The sequence below is a fragment of the Pongo pygmaeus genome, chromosome 9, assembly GCF_028885625.2.
Source record: "Pongo pygmaeus isolate AG05252 chromosome 9, NHGRI_mPonPyg2-v2.0_pri, whole genome shotgun sequence".
NCBI lineage: Eukaryota > Metazoa > Chordata > Mammalia > Primates > Hominidae > Pongo > Pongo pygmaeus.
The window spans coordinates 122,041,684-122,062,426 of record NC_072382.2 but is presented as its reverse complement, the minus strand read 5'-3'; the positions used below and the strand labels follow the sequence as shown (position 1 = coordinate 122,062,426).

The 20,743-nt window shown below is 47.0% G+C and overlaps 1 protein-coding gene across 7 annotated transcripts in view; it reads right to left on the bottom strand.

The window, feature by feature from the left end:
- Positions 1-20,743, bottom strand: part of POU2F3 (POU class 2 homeobox 3) — an 82,722-nt gene that overhangs the window by 34,947 nt on the left and 27,032 nt on the right. For 5 of the 7 annotated variants that reach the window (XM_054439144.2, XM_054439146.2, XM_054439147.2 and 2 more), the window contains one exon: positions 17,093-17,127. The exons of the other annotated variants lie outside the window; for them this stretch is intronic. In XM_054439144.2, the coding sequence (XP_054295119.1) occupies positions 17,093-17,127 (35 nt within the window). The remainder of the gene's footprint in view (positions 1-17,092; positions 17,128-20,743) is intronic. 7 annotated transcript variants of the gene reach the window in all.

The following is a 20,743-nucleotide window of genomic DNA, read 5'->3' as shown; positions in this document are numbered from 1 at the left end:
CATTGTAAAATAAAGTATCGGAAGCAACCTAATATCCATCGATTGGGGAATGGAAGAGTAAGATTATGTTAAAACAATAGAACAAGCCAGGTGCGGTGGCTCATGCCTGTAATCCCAGCCCTCTGGTAGGCCAAGGCAGGCAGATCACTTGAGGTCAGGAGTTCGAGACCACCCTGGTCAACATGGCGAAACTCCATCTCTATTAAAAAAATACAAAAATGAGCTGGGCATGGTGGTGGGCGCCTGTGATCCCAGCTACTGGGGAGGCTGAGAATTGCTTGAACCCTGGGGGCGGAGGTTGCAGTGAGCCGAGATAGCACCACTGCACTCCAGCCTGGGTGACAGAGCAAGACTCTGTCTCAGAAAAAAAACAGAAAACCCCCAAACAATAGAACATTATGTGGTCATTAACAAAAATCATATAACTCTATATGTACTGCCATGAAACAACCTAAAAATATTATTAAAAAATTTTAAAAGCCACTAAAGAATACATACAGTATAATTTGTACATATGTGTGTAGGCCACAAAAATCTATACATTTCCATTTGTAATATATATCCAGAGAAAAAGTCTTCCAGACATATATACACTACCCTGATAATAGGAGTTACCTCTGGGAAGAGGACTGAGCATGAACAGGGATAAAAATAATCTTCCTTTTTTATCTCTATTATGAAATTTTTTTATAACAAGAAAGTATTCATGTAGTAAGTATATAACTGGTTTAAGGAAAGCATTCAGCAGCATAACATATGGAATCATTTACAGATCCAGGATATTTACACAGAAAAGGTATGATTTCAGGGTGATAACTCTTCTCAAATATTGAAGGGCTGCCATGTGATTGGGACAGACACAGGCCCTGAAACAGAAGTGGGCAGAGTGACCAAGAGAGGTGATGGCGTCTAGCATTTCAACCCACTCAGTCCTGAAGCAGGCTGGTAGCAAGTCTGAAAACCCAGGATGAGTTTTGGCAGAGACTTGGGACCACACGCCATCTGACAGGGGTGTCAGCAGAATTTGTATATGAGGCATAGGTCGTACTGGAATCACTCTTTCTTAGGCTTTTGAGGCTCATGATTAGTAAACACTTTTTTTTTTTAGAGTCAGATACAGTTGTTTTATTTTGTCAAATAAGAATATTAAAGTAACTAACATCATCAACTCTGACCTTCGTTTCATTACGTGTACTAAATACTTTAACACCAAAAATGCAAAATCTTGAATGATAAAAATGGAATATATTTAGTTCTGTACACTGCACTCCATTTCTCCTTTTTAAATTTCACCGCTGAGGGTGAAAGACATTATATTATGAATAAACAAACGTGTCAACACACAGGATTAAAGGGAGGAAGACAGCCTTGTGCCAGAGCAGTGGGGCTCTGTGGGATGCTGCTGAGAACAGGGGACAGACGGCCTCAAGGACCCACTAGCCCTAAGAGTCTGTGAGTTTCACACTCACCCAGGGGCTAAAGGCTCAACACAAATTTATCTCCACAGTTTATGAAAAATAATGTTACAGTGATGTCATGTGTCACTGGATGTCCCCAACCACACTGTTTCCATTCAAATGGCCAGGAGAGGGCAGCCCCAGGATGGCCACGTTACTTCCTAAGGGGCGTTTAGTAAGAGCCCTGTTCTGGCTTGGGATAATTAGCTGACCTAACTACCAACCTCAAACTGGGTTGGTCAGAGTCCTGCACACACTCCGGGTCCCTAGAGGCTAGGCCCTAGCACCCAACAACCACGGAGCCAACACTGAGATGTCTCTGTAAGCAGCTCCTGGGCCCAGCCAGCAAGTGGTAGGGTTAGGCAATATTTACCAGAGCTGACTGGATGGAGCCCACTCCACACTCTATTTGCATAAAGCCAACAAGTTCACCTTCCTGGGAAAAGGGGGCAGGTTTTGTGGATCACTGGATGCAAGAAAAGACAACAGGGAGCAAAGCAGCCACAAGAGCAGAGGAGATGGGCATTCGCGGCCCCCAGGAAGCAGGGGTGATAGGCAGGTGGAGAGGTTCAGCCCAATAATCCAACCGTGCATTTATTTACTTACTTAATTTATGTATTTATTTTTGAGATGGAGTCTTACTTTTGTCACCCAGGCTGGAGTGCAGTGGTGAGATCTCAGCTCACTGCAATCTCCACCTCCCAGGTTCAAGTGGTTCTTCTGCCTCAGTCTCCCAAGTAGCTGGGATTACAGGTGCGCACCACTGTGCCCCACTAATTTTTTGTATTTTTAGTAGAGATGGGGTTTCACCGTGTTGGCCAGGCTGGTCTCAAACTCCTGACCTCAAGTGATCCGCTTGCCTCCATGCATTTATTTAGAACACACTTACTGAATGCACCAGTAACTGAACAGCGCAGGCACTGCTCTACCATAAATACAATACAGACCCTTTTCCCAAATATTCCACTAACTGGTGGGCAGGGCAGACACACACACACACACACACACACACACACACACACACACACACACACACGAAGCCTATTAAGGCACACAGGTGGAGGTAGTGGGGGGGGCAAGTTGGAGAATGAGGCATTTGAACTGAGTTTGGAAAGATGAACAGGAACCTGAGAATGAGATGGGAAGCGGGGAGAAGGGAGGGGGCGGGGGCAGGCTAGTGTCAGGGATCATGCAAACCAGAATCAAGACACCTACTTCTCTGTTCCTGTCTGCTTTCGGGAGCCTCCATCATTCCAGGCAGGATTCGCGTTTCTTCCCAGGTGGTACTTGAAAGTCCTTAGGGCCCAGGGAAGGAGGGGAACTGGAGGCCTCTTATGCACTTAGACTCCCCAGATCCTCAGAGGCCTGCCTGAGCAGGACGGGGCAGCCCACTGGATTGCTGCTGGGTTGCCACATCCTGGACAAAGTCACAAACCCCAGACACTGCTGCTCCATACCTTGCTTTATGCCAGAAAAGCACCTGTCCCTCCCAGGTCACATGGGCAAGGGCAGCCTCTACACAGTCTGAGGAGTGCCCTAAATAGCCAGAAAGCTGCCCTCTTCCTATGCTGACAAGCCAACCTTAAGGGAGGCACCAAATCCTCGGAAAGGAAGTTGGTTCTGGTTCATGTCAGACACCTAGGGAGGGACTCCTTGTCTTCAGGCAGCTTCACTGCTTCCCCCTCCCAGACAGAGTGGTTAGCCTTCTCTGGCTTGACAGCTCTCACCTTAGAGTCCAAGTGCAGCTTGATCACTTTTCTCAGCCACACTTGCAAAAGTCCCAGCCCAGAGCTAGGAGCACAGCTCTCCACCATTGGCCTCTGCAGGAACCCACGTTTACTGCCAGTGACTGGGTATCCAAATCTTTCTAGGCTCAGTTTGCCAGCTACATAAGTGGCCTGCAAAACCCACTTCCAAGCCCTCAGATGAAACCATCCACAGTGATGGCCTAGGTTAAGTTTCAAAAAATTTCTTGTTAGGATCACACACTGTGAAATGTCATCAAAGGGGAAAATATAAACATAAAAATCTTAATGTATAACTTGCTTTAAGCAAAGCCTATAGATGATATTTGGCTCTAACTGACCATAAAAATTCATTCTTGGTTCTCTGAAAAGATTCAGTCTAATACTTCTCTTTTTTTTGTTTGTTTCTTTTTTGAGACCGAGTCTCTGTCACCCAGGCTGGAGTGCAGTGATGCTATCTTGGCTCACTGCAACCTCTACCTCTCAGGTTCAAGTGATTCTTGTGCCTTAGCCTCCAGAATAGCTGGGATTACAGGTGCCCGCCACCATGCCTGGCTAATTTTTATATTTTTAGTAGAGACAGGGTTTCGCCACATTGGCCAGCCTGGTCTTGAACTCCTAGCCTCAAGTGATCCGCCAGCCTCAGCCTCTCAAAGTGCTGGGATTACAGGCATGAGCCACTGCGCCTAGCCTAATATTTCTTTAAACACAGGTTCTCTGGTGAAGGAAAATAATATTTCATTGATGAAACTTTGATTTGTATACAACATTTCAAAAACCACCCTGTTAGGTATAGTGAGGTATACCTGTGTTTGCCTGGCCCAGACTGAGTCTTGCATGGCCCAGACTGAAAGCATGGCTTTCGTATGGCTGCTTTAGTAAGGACTGAGTCAAGCACAAGGGCACAGGTAAGAACACTCAGAAGAAGGCCAGCAGTTGGGGGAATCTGAGCAGCACTGTCATCTGGAAACGGAGGAACCAGAGGTCTTCAGAGCCTTCCAAGGGCAAAGCTAAGAAGTAGGGGTGAACTAGAGCCACATGGATGTGAAATGGGGCAACAGGAACCAATATTGCTGCTAAATTGTTGCAATGGGAACAACAACAACAACTCACATTTATTGAGTGTCTACTGTGTCCAAGACACTTTACACTCAAGATCTCATTGAATCCTCCTCCTAACAGCGTTATAAAGTTGATCCTATTTTTCCTCCCATTGAACAGAGAGGAAACTGAGGCTTGGAAAGCATAAGTCACCAGGTTACACAGATTCTGCTGGTGGAGCCAAGATTCAAAGCCAGGTCTGTGCAATGCCAGAGCTCAATCTGCAACCACACTGTCTGCTACAGGACTGGAACCAGGGACACCCCACAGCAGTCCATGCTGATGAAGTATACGGGAGGAAATATGAGTAGATGCCAGCGCAGGGGAGGGGCTGCCAAGAAAGAAAAGCACAGCAGGATGTGAACTAAGTATCTTCAGCAGTTGGGAGCCAAGAGGGCTTTGGTGGAAAAGGGAGGGAAGTCTCAACACTTGATCTGAACACAAGCGGCAGAGGTCCAGGAGGGTATGGGGGCCATGAAGGCAGCGGTGATCAGTGGGACAAGCTGGATTTGGAGATAACAGACCTGTAGTGAGCACAGTCCCTGTGATCCAGCAGGCACAGAGAAAAGGGAATGGAGTAAGTCCCGGCTCTGCTACTGAGTTGCAGGCCACTCAACCGTTTGAGCCTCAGTTATCTTCTTTGTTAAATGAAAGTACTAACACCCCCTTCACACAGTTCTTGTGAGTGGAAAAAAACCTATTGGCTTAGAGAAGCACTCTGGAATTTGTCAAGCAGAGAGGGACATAAAACTAGATGTGACCTGGTATCAGGTAGGAACTGTACAGGGACACAGAAACAGCACCTGAGCCCCAGGGTGGCCTCCAAAGCCACTTAAGGGCCAGACTAGGGGGAAGGAAGCTTTAAGGTGGAAAAAGTTTATTTTTAGCCAAGGCTGTGATTCTGGGAGAAGACGACTCTCTGGTTGGTTACAAGAGCTGCAGGCACAGCCCTCTTTGACTTGGGGGCAAAGAGAAAGCCAGGGCCCGCCCCTCCCTGCAGGCACACACAGACAGGCAGACACTGCCTCCTCCCTGGACCCTTCTCACGCACAGGCCCAGGGAGGCTGCTTCTCGAAGGGCCAGGGGAACCTTCTTTGGGTGGGAACCCTTCTCCACCCCACCCTTTACCTGGCAACCCTCCCTGAGCCTGCAGATACTATCTCTACCATCTCAGCTGGCAAGCCTCAGCCAGAAGAGGTCTGCGGGTGTTGGTATGACTGACAGGGCTTTGGAAACATGGAAAAGTACTGGACACATGTCAAGTGAGGGGCTCTGGGTAACATTAGGTCATGTCTCATTTGCAGGAGTGCACACACACACACACACACACTCTCTCTCTCTCTTTTTCTCTCTCTCTCTGTCTGTCCTCTTTCTCTCAAAAGCAGCCTGGTATGGTAGAAAGTCAGACAGGTCTGTCTTACATCTGAGCTCCACCTCGGGCAAGTTACTTAACCTCTCTGAGCTACAGTTTCCCCAGCTATATAATGGGAAGAATAATGCTTACCTCACCAGGCTGTTGTAAGGATTAATTAGGTAATCTCAAGTAAGATATCACCTATGTAAAGTGCCTGGCACAGCACATCAACTTTGGTTTGAATTCTGGCTCTAAACAGGTTGCTTGACCTCTCCTAAGCCTCAGTTTCTTCATCTTTAAAATGGAAATACAAAATCTACTGCTCTGGGTGGCTGTAGGTTTAAATGAGATACTGCTTGCAAAGCACTCAGCCCAGTGCCTGTTATAAACTAAAGGTTCAATAAATAGTATTAACTTTCCCTGTTATTGTTTGGGGCTAAATCCAGCTTCCCTTTCAAAAGCCTTGCTCCAAAGAGACACCTGCTTGAAAAAGGGAAGGCCTGGCCCTGCTTTTAGTGTCATCAGTGTCTGCATCCACCAAAGGCAACTCACTGAAATCTCCAAAGAGAAGCCACTTTTTGGCTCCTGCACAATCAGGTGAAGGACCCCGACCTTCTTCTCCCTCCTTCATTCTCACTGTTCTCCACCCAACACCTGAGCCAAGAGGAACATTCGGTCTCCGCTACCCATCCAGAATGCATGCAGAGCTCATGCCAGTGCTGGAGCTGGAACCAGCTAGGCCCAAATCCCATGCTGCAGAGGGGCTTTTTGGTGGTGTTTGGGGCTGTCTGGTAGACCTCTAGGCAGAGGCTTCTGGAGAACCCAGACCGCTGTTCCTGTTCCTCTGTGCTGTTCATTATGGGGCTTGCCACAGGGCTTGGTCCACCCAGTACTGGGGCTGCTGCCCAGCCTACAAACAGGAAACAGTTGACACCTGAGCCTCAGGCCAAAGCACCAAGCATGGCTGGCAAAAGAGAACAAATTCCCACCTCTCCAAAAACAAACACGTTTACCAACTGCTTCCCCGCCCACGCTTGCAGAGGGTGGTGGGGCTGAGATTGGGAGATGATGGATTCCAGAAAAAAATTACCTTTCTAATAGCATCTGCAGCCCTCCAACATGGTGCAAGCCCAGCTAAGTAACCACACAGGGAGAAGGGTGGTAGAGAAAATGATGGGTTCTCATTCATCAGAAAATAATAAGAGCTAATGTTTATTGGTGCATTATTGTATACCAGACATTATTCTAAGCACTTTATAGATCTTAACTATTAATTCTTACGCCATCCCTAGGAAACAGATACTCTTACTGTTCTCATCTTCACATGAGGAATCAGAGGCGCAGAGGAGTTGACCAATACAGACAACATGACCCAACCACCATATCACACGGCCTCCTCCCGAGACAAGCAGGCAGTAGTGTGAGGAGAACCACAGAGCTGGGAGTCTGGCAAGCCTGTCTTTAAATACAGACTTCTCTGTGAAAAATGTTATGATGGGAAAATTCCCTAACCTCTCAGTGCCTCAGTTTTCCCATCTATGAAATAGGAATGATAACAACTACTTCACAGGGTTGCTCTAAATATTAAACAAAAGAAAGTATATAAACACTTTTATACTCAATGCCTGGCACACAGTCAGAGTTCAAGAAATGCTATGATTATTATAGTATCTTGACTACAATGGGGACATCACTTTGGAGAAGGGAGTTATTTAACCTTTTTTTTTAATATACTTTAAGTTCTGGGATACATGTGCAGAATGTGCAGGTTTGTTACATAGGTATACACGTGCCATGGTGGTTTGCTGCACCCATCAACTCGTCATTTTATCAGGTATTTCTTCTAATGCTATCCCTTCCCTTTCCACCTCCCAACAGGCCCTTGTGTCCATGGAGAGTTGTTTAATCTTTCCAATTATCTCCTGCCTGAACATTCTGCTCCATACCCACCTCATCACTCAGTCAGCCCAGCTCATTCCCCGTGGGGGTGGCGCTGGTTTACACACCCCTTGCTCTGACATTTTAAGGAATTTTTCAGACCCATCTCCCTCACTGGATAGACAGCAAGTAAGTTCTCTGAGGGCAGAGGCTGTATGCGTTCTTTCTGGGGGCGCCTTTTCCTGGTGTTGTATTTCTATGTGGAAGGTCTCCAGCCAGTCACACCTGGCTCTGTCTCCTGCTAAGAGAAGTGACTTATCCCCTTGGTGGGTCAACGTCACTTGTTCTCACTGGGGATCATAGCTACCCCGGGAGGTGTTTTCTGAAATCCATGGCGTGGTTTCTCTGGCTGTCTTAATAATGAGGGGGCGTGGCTTGCATTTATTGGGCTGAGGGCAGGTATTCTAGACATCTTGCACTGTAGAAGACAGTATCAAATAAACACTTCTTTGCATCCCATACAACTTTTTACATGACTTTCAAGTGCCCCACCGGACATCTGTGTCGGTGAACAACCTGCCTATAATCACATAAGCCCAAAACCCAATTCTATTTTTTATGCAAACACAAAGTATCTTTTGCACACTCTTAATATGCATTTTACCCAGGGATGCCATTTTCTGTGTTAATCGAGGAAATATTAGATTTGGCTGGAGCTTTACGAAGAGTTGTTTAACATTTTGAAAGATCATGGCTTTTGAGCAGCCAGGATGGCATACCAATATCAGCCTGTACTTGTGTCTGTCACATTCATAGAGGCACGAGGGTCCTACTGTCTCATCAAACCTTTTAGGGGAATGTGTCTAAGGATATACTTGCTGAAATACACATTGTTTTATTATTAATTACTTTGCTTTTTCCTTTTTATTCAAATTAGACAATATTACTGATTTTTATTTGTATATCTATTTTTTCTTTTTTTGGGACGGAATCTCACTGTTGTCCATGCTGGAGTGCAGTGGTGTGATCTCAGCTCACTGCAACCTCCGCCTCCCGGATTCAAGTGATTCTTGTGCCTCAGCCTCCTGAGTAGCTGGGTCTACAGGCATGAGCCACGGCACCTGGCTAATTTTTTTTGCATTTTTAGTAGAGATGGAGTTTTACCATGTTGGCCAGGCTGGTCTGGAACTCCTGACCTCAGGTGACCCACCTGCCTCAGCCTCCCAAAGTGCTGGGATTACAGGCATGAGGCACTGCACCTGGCCTATGTTTTCTATAAATTTCACTCTAAGATATTAAAGGGGTTTTACAGGAGCCTCCTTACAAGAGATACTGGATCTGATAAAACTGAGAACATCAGGGTTAGAAGGAGGTTGAGGGTGTGGCTTGGCCCCATAGGGGCCTTCTGTTCAGATCTGCCTGTTGACTAGGAGGGTGCTTTTTAAAAATTGTTTATTTTTTATTTTTTGAGACAGAGTCTGGCTCTATCACCCAGGCTGGAGTACAGTGGCACGATCTCAGCTCACTGTAACCTCTGCCTCCTGGGTTCAAGTGATTTTCCTGCCTCAGCCTCCCAAGTAGCTGGGATTACAGGCGTGCACCACCACGCCCGGCTAAATTTTTTTGGATTTTTAGTAGCTAATTTTTTTGTATTTTGTATTTTTAGTTGGTATTTTTAGTATTTTTTTGTATTTTTGTATTTTTAGTATTTTTATTTTTGTATTTTGTATTTTTTATAGTTTAGTATTTTTTAGTAAAAAATGCATATTTTTGTATATTTTGTATTTTGTATTTTTTGTAGAGGTGGGGTTTCACCATGTTGGCCAGGCTGGTCTTGAACTCCTGACCTCAGGTGATCCACCCACCTCGGCCTCCCAAAGTGCTAGGATTTCAGGTGTGAGCCACTGCACCAGGCCAGAAGGGTGCTTTTAGGTCTGTTTTCTGCCGGCTCTATCTGTGCCTAGTGGATGTGTTTAATTCTGCAGTGAGGTCTTAGAAAGCCTATTGTGGCCAGGCATCAAAACCATATCTCCAACATAGCTCTATCTGTCAGGCTCCTGCATTTAAATTTCTGCTTTGACATTTTGGAGGGGAGAGAGAGGTTATCATAGACTGACCCTGAAAACCCAGCTGTACTGCTTAGGGTTGAGCAAAATGTGGTTTGTTGGCTCCTCATCCTCTTCTCTTTCTTAGCCTGCCCCGCCCTGCCCTGCCCCACCACCCCCAAATCCTGCATCCACCAGGAAGTACAGGACTGGAAGCTGGATCCTGGAGCAGAAGCAAGCAATCCTCAGGGGAACAAGAGTCTTTCAGCCCTCAGTTCTCATCCTCCCAAAGAGGTCTCAGAGCCTACCTCCATTGGACCCACTACCCTGAGGCTCTATTCTCCTGGCATGGCTTTCTTAGGCCCTCTGAACCAGCCTCACTGACCTCCCTCTCTGTGGCAGACCCTATATCTTCCCCACTGGGCTGGGAGCTCCTGTGGGCAGGGACCGTGATATACTCTTCTGTGTCTTCCCAATAGTCAACTAAGTGCAGGTTTGTGGAACTAAACAATCCAACATGGCCTATTCATTCCCTCCTTTGCTCTCTCAGGCTCAGTGGCTTTGGTGCCTACTGTCCTCAGGCTGCTCCTGGTGGGGGTGGGGGGGCACTTACTCTGCCATCACCGCGGACCCTCCATTGCCAGCTGCAGGGTCTGGCACTGCTGCCCCTGCATCTCCTTCACTGGCCTCCCTGAAGAAACCTCTCCATCATTCTGGGCCCTTGGAGACCTTTCCGTACCTGAATCTTGTTGATTTTAAAGAAGATGCCCCAACGAGCCAATTAATTACAAGTCAATTTGTACTCGGAGCAGCTACAGGACCGTGGTAGTTGGTTGGTCACATTCAACAAAACAATGATGGAAAATCCCAGTTGGTTTAAAACTAAATGCTACACTAGGGCACACCAGGGCAACTCCTCAGGACGAGCTGGCACAGGTGTCCAGAAACAGGCATGGGAAAGCCATTGGTGCAGGTGAGCTTAGAATGCTGCGAAGTGTGGGGCTGAGAGGAAACCCCAGGCCACTGATTCTCACCTCTTGGGGCAGGAAACGTAGGGACAAGGATAGCTGCCAACTTGCTTCAGACTCTCTTCTGGCCTCACAGGACTTTTGGGAGGTCTTCAAGCAACACAATGCTCAACAGCATACATAAAACACTATCTTGATCTGCCTGGTGGAAACCCATGACCCTGGATGATGACGGTTCCAGAAGTTACCGGAACAGAGCAGGTGTGACGCCACCTAGGTATGCACTTGTCATTTTGGAACCCCCAAGTCCCTTTAATCCAATTCTACCTCCCAGTGTTCTTCTGAAGTTAGCTGTTGGCCCAAAGAGCAGGAAATGGAGTGGAGAGACTCCAGGCGAGGATAGCTGTGCCCTGGGCTCCTGAACACGCTGCCAGGGCACTCAACCCTCCTTCCCTCTCAGAAGAGCTCTCCACTGGAGTCCTCCCACTGCCACCACCACCAGGCCCCTCTTTCCTTTCTCCTGCACTGCCTTTCCTAGCTCTCCCAGGCCACATTCACTCAAGTCCCCTTCCTCCACAAAAACCTTCTCTTCACACTGCCTCCATCTTAAGCCAACACCTCCATCTCTTTATCACCCTATTCCTCAAAACGGAATTCTACAATCCAAGTCTCCATCATTTCCTTAACTCCTACTCACCCCTCAGCTGCAGCAAGCTTGACATCCACTCTCACTGTGGACCAGACAGACACCAGGCAAAGGCTATCCTTGCCTGCCTGACTGCCAAGTTCCTAGCCAACTTTTAGGCTTCAGACTCTATTGTACTGCTCCATATGCTCTGATGCTGTTAGTTTCCCTACCTTCATGAACATCTCTCCTTTGTAAGCATGGCTCCCCTCCTGTCCCTTTGACCTTCCTTCCTAGTTTCATCTATAGACATCCACTTCTCAGCCTGTCCCTTAAGTGCCTTTCTCCAGGTCTGTCCTTGGTCCTCTTCCCACTCTGCACATCCTCCCCAGGTAACCCCATTCCCTCTCATCACTCCATGTAATATGATCCAGTGGCAACTCCGCAATACGCATCTTCAGTCCTGCCTGTCTCCTGGGCTCCAGATCCAAATTTCTTGCCATGCACTGGGCGCCCAAAGCTCATTCTCTGCCCTTCCTTCTCCTCCCATCATCTGGATAAGTTTGTTTCACCTTCTGTCTTCTTGATGATAGGTTGAGGTCCCACCAATGTTCAGCATCCCAAGTTAGAATTCTCAGCCATGTTTAACTCATCCCTCTTCTTTGCTGTCCATGCCCAATCTGTTGCCAAAATCTTCCTGATCTTATCTCAGAATTATCTCTTAAAGCTGGGTCTCTCTATGCCTACTGAAATAGTAATAATAATAGCAAATATACAGTGTATACGTTCAAGATACTTGTCTAAGAGGTAACTACACATCATTTGGCCCTCACAATAACCCTGTGAGACAGATATCACTATTCTCCCCACTTTATAGATGAGAAGATTGAGGCACAGGGAGATTGGAGAACTTGCCCAAGGTCACATGGTCAGGTAGTGCTGGAGCCAGGATTCACAGCCAGGAAGCCAGGCTCTATGTTTGTGCGCATTTCCTTCTTTCTTTCTTTTCCTTTCTTTCTTTTCTTTTTTTCTTTTTTCTTTTCTTTTCTTTTTCTTTCTCTCTCTCTCTCTCTCTCTCCCTCTCTCTCTCTCTCTCTCTCTCTCTCTTCCCCCCCCCCTCCCTCCCTCCCTCTCTCTCTCTGTCTCTCTCTCTTTCTTTTTTTTTTTTGAGACAGAGTCTCGCTCTGTCATCCAGGCTGGAGTGTAGTGGCATGATCTCAGTTCACTGCCACCTCCACCTCCCAGGTTCAAGCGATTGTCCCTGCCTCAGCCTCCCGAGTAGCTGGGATTACAGGCACCTGCCACCACGCCCAGCTAATTTTTGTATTTTTTAGTAGAGATGGGGTTTCGCCATGTTGACCAGGCTGGTCTTGAACTCCTGACCTCAGGTGACCCACCCACCTAGGGCTCCCTAAGTGTTGGGATTACAGGTATGAGCCACTGCGCCTGGCCTGTGTGCATAACTTTCATGCTCTGTCTGTATCCTTCACATTTCTGGCTACAGCAGCATTCCACTCGGCCTCTCTTGCATCAGTTCATCACTCATCCTCCCTTCCCTTCTCACCCACACTCCCCTCCAATGCCCTTCTAGTAAATGAAACTAGTCATGCTTGAGAACACCTAGTAGTGCCTTACTGCCCACAGAATAAGCCCCAGACTTCTTTGCTAGGCATTCAACATCTTCATAGCCTGGCCTAACCCAGCAAGGGAGACAACTCACTATCTCCTAGGCCTGGAATATTCTTGCCAACCCTCTCTGCTAGTCAAAGCCCTACTCTTCCCTCACCACCCACTTCAGACACCATCTCTTCTGTAATATCCTTAGGTAGAGCTTAGCATTCTCATGTCTCTCACAGAATTCACTATGTATCGTTGCAATTTATCTTCTAACAACGGACACCTCTCTATCCAGCACTTAAGAATGGCTGCATATTCAAAGGTTGAATGGATGGTCCTAGATCCAGCCTACTGGGTCCTTCTGTTTCACCCTCTAGATTTCAAATGATTCTTTTAGCTGGCTCACACACAATCATAAAGGCTGGAAAAATTCCACGTGACATATTTCCCCTCACTCTCTACAGCTCAAGGGTGACTTTCTTCCTGATTTCTCCTCAATGGAAAAATAAAATAAAATGAAAGTCGAGTGGAAGTCAGAGTCCAACTAACCATCCAAAATATGGCAAGAGATAAGTAATGACACAGTAACATGCAGACTGTTTGGAGCCTTAGACAGCATCTCAGCCAAGCTTTTCCATTTTATTCATCAGGAAACAGAACCCCAGAAAGAAGAGGTTTGTATAAGGCAGCAACTAGTGAGGGACAGACGGCACTGGAACCCAGGGCTTCTGAGTCCCTATCCAGGGCCTTAGCCTGTTGCCTCTCAAGTCTATCTTATCTGCCCTGGGGATGGAGGGTTGGCCTTGCTTCTGGGTCCCTTGACCTTCCCACCCTTTTCCCCCAGACAGACTCAGTCTGCCTTCCTGGGACCAGGAAGTTAACAGGCTCAGTGTGGAAACTTCCCGATGAGCCATGAGCGTTCCTTGCTCATGCAACTTCAGGACTGTTGTTCACCCAGAATCTGGCTGCACCAACTGGCCTGGGGCCTTGCAACAGGAGCTTCACCCAGGGCAGTGACTCTTTCTCTGCTCCCCTGTGTCTGCCAACCCCTTGTCTGTGTCAGATGCAGAGGCTGCTCCTACACAACCATTCTTTCTTCCCCTCCCTGCTCCCTCTACCTCCCATTTCCTCCCAGTTAGTCATGGTGAGGTCACACTCAATCTCTGGCTCCCAGGCCTCTCCCCAGGGACAGTGTGTGGACACAGGGAGCAGGGCAGGTGCAGCAAGGCCTCATGGGAAAAATGGGCTCTGGAGTCAAAGAGATATGGGTTCAAATCCTGGCTCAGCCCGTCAACCAATTGTGTAAACTTCATCAGGTTATTTAATCTCTCAAATCCTTCTCTGAAAAAGGCGGGGCTGCCTGGGAGGCAGTTTTCTCACTTATGAAATGAGGATTGTATCACCTACCTCATTGGTTTAGAGTGAGAATTAAAGGAGACACAGTGCCAGAAGCGCCTTGCCCCGAGCCTGGCGGTCAGCAAGTTTTAGTTTGCTTCCCTTGCTGTGAAGTGTGAGGGTGTGACCCTCAAGCAGGGGCCTGGGAAGTACTGGGTGCCCACCCATTGACCTGCAGGTGAGCTGCTGTGAGTGTGAGCAGAGGAGAGCTCCAGCCTGAGTGTGTAAATGAACGTGACCGGGCAGAGTGTCTCTTCCTCCAAAATTCCCTCCACCCTCTTTAAAGGAAAGATCTGTCATGTCTGTTCTTGCCAGTGATGAGAATCCAAACCCCTCCCAGAAGAGGGAGGGGACAACCCACCCCACAGGGCTCATCCAAGGGAAACAAACTCCAGCAAGGCCCACTCCCGGCAGCAGCCACCTTGTGGGGAAACCACACCCCAAAGATGTTCCAAGGGTCAGGGGCCTCCCAGGGTCAGAGGGGCTGCCCTCATCCTTCTCTCCAGCACTAGTGTGTCTCAAGCTTCCAACAAATCACATGGGCAGCCAAGCCCATGGGGCCTGTGAAGCTGGCCACCTCCCTGCAAGGCTGGCCTTGCCGTGTCTCGGTATGGAAGAGGATCCTCCCCATGCATCTCGTCCCAAGGGGCTGGGGCCGGGAGAGGTGGGCCCTGGGCTGGGGAATCCTGAGTCCTCAGGGCAGAAAGCACAGGGCCCAGGCCACATCCCAACCTGTTTAGGATCAGGATCACAGAATCCTTGGGCATCTCCTCCATTTTCCTGCCCTTGAAGCAAACCTGGCCAAACTATCTCTGAGATAAGAACCTGTCTCCCATTTAAAGACCTTGAGTGAGATGCTGACTCTACAGTTTCCCTCCCTTGGTAGTTTTTAATAAACTGCATTGGCTGGAAGTCCTTCCTCTCTGTAGCTAACTTAGATCTCTCTTTAATTGAAGCCTATCTCTGTTTTAGTTCTCAGGTGTAAAGGGAGGGTAGTTAGCTTTCATTTGTTAGCAAACTCCCCAGCCTTCCCAATGAATAAAACTGCAGAATTTGCCTGCCTAAAAGGTGTTGGCTTAGGACTCAGCATTATTCTTCTCTCTGACTGTGAAGAATGTACCCAGAATTAACAGCCTTTTAGGAAATGTTAATAGTGACTTCAGGCCTGGCACTGTGGCTCACGCCTGTAATCCCAGCACTTTGGTAGGCTGAGGAGGGAGGATTGCTTGAGCCCAGGACTTCAAGACCAGCCTGGGCAAGGTGGCAAAACCCCATCTCTACAAAAAATAAAGAAAATTAGCCAAGCGTGGTGGTGCATGCCTGTGATCTCAGCTGCTTGGGAGGCTGAGGTGGGAGGATTGGTTGAGCCCCAGAGGTCAGGGCTGCAGTGAGCTGTGATTACACCACTGCACTCCAGCCTGGGCAACAGAGTGATAGCCTGTCTTAAAAACAAAACAGTGACTTCATATCGCTCTGCAGATAAAGGAGGAGAAGAACCTATGACTGCCTTTGATCTCCAGCCCCCATCCTAGACTTCCATCTAGATCTGGACTCAGGATAGCAGAATCTAGGGGAGGAATCCTAGTGATTACCCAATGCAGCCCTTTTCCTTCCTTCTTGCCATCTCCCTTTCTACGTTACTCTTCTCTGACTAAAAATTCCTACTCATCCTTCAAAGATAAACTCAGAAATCACCTCATCCATGATGCCTGCTCTGAGCTCCTGGGAAGAATTAACTGTTCCTATTTCTATTTGATTTTATGCTTTTTCCATACCTCTAGTAAAACATAAATGAGGTTGTATTATAATTATTCACTTAAGAGTAAGTTTCTCCTTCTCCCTCTCTCTGTAGACATTCCACCCTGTCCTTATACTAGACTTTGAGCTCCTTCAAGGCAGAGACCACGTCCTAATTTTGTGTTCCCATACCTGGCATAGTGCAAGCACTCCCCCACTGCCAAATTTATGGAATAAATTAATTTTTCAGTTGAGAAAACTCAGACCAAAAATATTAAATAACTTGATTAAGGTTATACACCTAGTTAGTGGCAGAAATGGGACGAAAACCCAGGCTTTCTAACTTTGTGTTTAATTCTTACCCCTCTCCCTCACTCTAGGACTTCCCATTATTGCTCCCTGCTTGGCTCCAGCTTAGCCTTTCTCCTCCCAACAAACTCTCCCACTCCCGCCATCTGCTTCTGACATCACACCCTGTCCTACCTCCCACCCCGCCATCTTCCCATCAGCCTCCAACCTCAAGGGCAAGTCTTCTCCCTCGGCTTCCCCCTTCTCTTTACACATCCGCATCCATCTGTCCTGCAATCTTTCCAACACCACCTTCTTGGGCCCAAAGCCCTTCCTAACTAAGTCTAACCTCATTCAACTTGGTTTCCTTGCAAAGAACCAGGCGCATGTCTACATTGCCCCCAAGCCTGGTTACCTGCTCTTTTTTGAGCTCTTTCTGCCTGTTTCCTGTTATGTTCTCTAGCTTCTCCCTTTAAATCAGGAATTCTCTGTGGCAACCCAGGCACCTCATCCTTTGTGGCTCCATAAATTCCTCTGTACACAGTGAATTCACGCAAACACTCACCCAAGAGGCAACTCAGGCTAAGCATTGACAGGAAAAGAGCTGTTGTCTTAGATTTCTGGACCACATCTGGTATAAAGTTTACCCTAAACAGGTCCTCCATTTGTTAGCCCTTTTTTGAGAGGGTACTGAAGAGACCCCAACATTGGCTCATGGGTTGGGGTGGGAGATTGGGCTCAAGGTCCTTTGATCCTGAAAGGTTGGGGTTTGTGAATAAACACCCCCAAACTATACTTAATCTTGTCTTCCTCCATACCAGACAGTATAGGTGATGCCCAAATTTTATAGAATAAATGTTTCTTTCTGACCCAAGTTCTTACCTGCCTGTTGAAATCTAGGCCATTTCGATCATTTCCTAGAAAAGATAAAAATATGTGTATATTAGTTGGTAGCAGGTTTGGAAGAGGCTGAAGGTTAGAAAAAAACTAGGATGTTGAGAGGCGTGTGGCTCTATTTTGAAAAAGAACACCTGCTTCCCTTGTGGTTGGGATCCTCCTCCTCGACCTGTTTCCTGGAAACACCTTTGGAAAGTCTCCTCCAGGGTGGTGATAGCCAGGTAAAGGGTCACGTTGGAGGGGAGGCTGAATTGTCTGAGGTCACACAGCAAATCAGAGTCTGTGGGGAAGACTGCTGGCCATGCCAACCGGAGAGCTCACTCCACCACATGCTTCTATGCCCAGGCTTCCCCCTCAGATGGCAGCTGCTACATCCCTCCAGGGACCAAGGGACCAAGAAGAGACCAGCCTGGATCCCAAAGGACTCCCTAGGACAGAAGTCATGCTACTAGCCCAGCCCTCCAGGAGAGATGACACCTAAAGTATGTCAGCTAGGCAGCTGTCTTTCTTGTTTTTTCTCACCCTCAACTTACTATAAATGTTGGGCTGAAAAAGTAAATATGTGCTTAATGGAAATATCTTTCAGTGGCTGGGCATGGTGGCTCATGCCTGTAATCCCAGCACTTTGAGAGGCCGAGGCAGGAGGATCACTTGAGCTCAGGAGTTTGAGCCAGGCTGAGCAACACAGTGAGACCCCATTGCTACTAAAAATACAAAAAAATTAGCCAGGCATAATGGCACATGCCTGTAGTCCCAGCTACTCAGGGGGTGGAGGCAGGAGGATCGCTTGAGCCCAGGAGGTAGAGGCTGCAGCGAGCCCTGATTGTGCCACTGCACTCCAGCCTGGGCAACAGAATGAGACCCTGTCTCAAAATAAATAAATAAATAAATACATAAGAGGAAGAAAAGCAAAGCTTTTTGGTTCAGAAAAAGTCTAAAGTAGTGGAAAAATCACTCTACCGAGAGGAAGTCATAATTAATATTTTTGTATATTTTATGATATTTTTTATAATTGTTTCTCTTCATGGATATATACCACTCCGTATAGACTTTTATCCCACTTTTTCCAGTGAGCACCACAAATATTTCTCCTATGCTATTAAGGAACATCATAAATGCTTCTATGCTTATAAATATCATTTTTAATGGTTACATAATATTACATTATACGGATATACCATGATTTGCTTAAACTTATACCTATTGTTAGCAGAATCGTTTTCACTCTTTGCTATAATAAAACTTCCTATTCACATAGCTCTCCAGGACTGGAGCTGCCGCACAACCTTCCTTTGGGTCTCCTGTATTATTGGTTCTATAACAGCAAGGAAAATAATTATTTATTAAATACGGTACACTCAGAGCCCAGCACTGTGTAGCATATGCATATATATTAATATGCATATACAATATACTATATATATGTGTATATATATTCCTTGAGAGCTGGACAGTGACACCCATTTTTTTTGTCCTCAGTAGCCACAAAATGACCACAGTTCCTAACATGGATTAGAGGCTCAAGAAACACCTGAGAGATGAATGAATGGGGGTCTAACGGAATTCTCTGGAGCTTTAACCCCTTTTCCTCAGCTGTGTTCTAAACATAATATGCATATATAATATGTATATATATATATATATATATATATAGTAGGAGCTCAAAATACATTGGTTGAATGAGTAAACTAATTCAAAACTCTCAAAATAGCTTTGGAATAAAGTCAGATTCCTTGGCACAACATGGAATTCCCCACATGTCCTGTCTCCTGCCTACCTTTTCTGCTCTTATGCCACTCACAATCCTACCTTACTTTTTTCCCAGGTACCCTGAGCTCCAGCCACACAAAGTACTCACTTGCATCCTAACACACACACTCACGTTACCGTGCCTCCATGCACTGCTCCCTAGCATGGAGTTAGTCCCTCTCCCCTCTGGAATCCGGGAGGCCTCTCTGCTGGTTGCGTAGCACTCATTGTGTCACTCCCTCTTTGTATGTTTCCCTCTTCTGCTAGTCTATGAATTCCTTGAGAGCTGGACAGTGACACCCATTTCTTTTTGTCCTCAGTGGCCACAAAATGACCACAGTTCCTAACACGGATAAGAGGCTCAAGAAACACCTGAGAGATGAATGAATGGGGTCTAAGATAATTCCCTGGAACTTTAACCCCTTTTCCTCAACTGTGTCCTAAACAACCATGGGCAAGTGCAGCCCTTTCCTGTGTGGTCATGAGGTCATGACACATCTATGAGAGCGGGTGGGCTGGCAAGGTGGCAGCAGAGGATGAAGAGCAGGTGGGGTCCCGAGAAAGAGGAAGAGGTGAGATGCAAAATGATCTCTGAGCAAAGCCTGGTTTTAAGATCAGCTATGATGATATATAAGATCTGCTAGGGGAGCTGGGTGCAGTGGCTCAAGCCTGTAATCCCAGGTAGGTCTATCATTTGAGGTCAGGAGTTTGAGACCAGCCTAGCCAATATGGTGAAACCTCGCCTCTCCTAAAAATACAAAAATTAGCCAGGCGTGGTGGTCGGCATCTGTACTCCCAGCTATTCGGGAGGCTGAGGCAGGAGAATCTCTTGAACCCGGGAGGCGGAGGTTGCAGTGAGCTGAGATTGCGTGACTGCACTCCAGCCTGGGTGACAGAGTGAAACTCTGTCTAAAAAAAAAAGAGATCTGCTGAGGGAGCTAAAGACGGGAAGGACCCACAGCCACAATAGTTGTGTTGAAAGGGGTAGATGAAGGTAAAATTGCTTTTATCTTAAAAAAAATCCCTTTGTGACGTTGTGATGTTGTAACATTGGGTTAATAAGGAGTAATGTTCAAAGACTTCACAAAAGAACACATTCATTAATTCAACAAGTGTTTACTAAGCACAGCCTATGTGCAAGGCGCTGTTCCAGGCACTGGGGATACAATATTGGAGAAGAAGGAAGTCACTGACCTCATGGAGTTTCTTTTCTAGTTGAGAAGACATAAGAAAGAACTAAGCCAACAAAAATGCACTGTGCTTTCATTTACAGATAATTACTGTGGAGAACAAGAAGTCACCGTAAGGTGGTAGAGAGTATCTGAGGCTGATCAGAAACAGGATGACCTGGGAGGGCCACTCAGGGGAGGTGATATTTTCTCTGAACAAAGTGAGGACCCAGTCTTTCGAAGGCCTGAGGAAAGATCATTTCCGATGGAAAGATTGGGTCCTGAGGCAAGAACAGGCTTGCACGCCGAGGGACAATAATGAGGTCAGTATGGCTGGAGAGAGTAGTGATGGAGAGTTGGCATGGGATCTGCTAGTTGGGTTGTGATGAAGACTGCAATTTTCAATCCAAGGAAGATGGATCATTCTGACAATTCTGAGCAGAGGAGTAATATGATCTGACCTAAGCCTTTACACCTGTAAGAGAGGAGGAAGGGAGACCAACTGGGAGGCTGCTGCAATGGCCCAAGAGGGAGGGCAGCGGGCTGGATAGGATGGTGGCAGTAGATGCAGTGAGCAGGGCCAGGATGTACTTAAATGGACAGCTGACAGGGCTGGCTGATGGGAGCATGTGGAGGGCAGGGGAAAGAAAGGAATCCAGGATGATTCCTAGGGTCTGGGCGTCGTCGATGAAGATGTGGTGGTGCCACTCACTGCGAT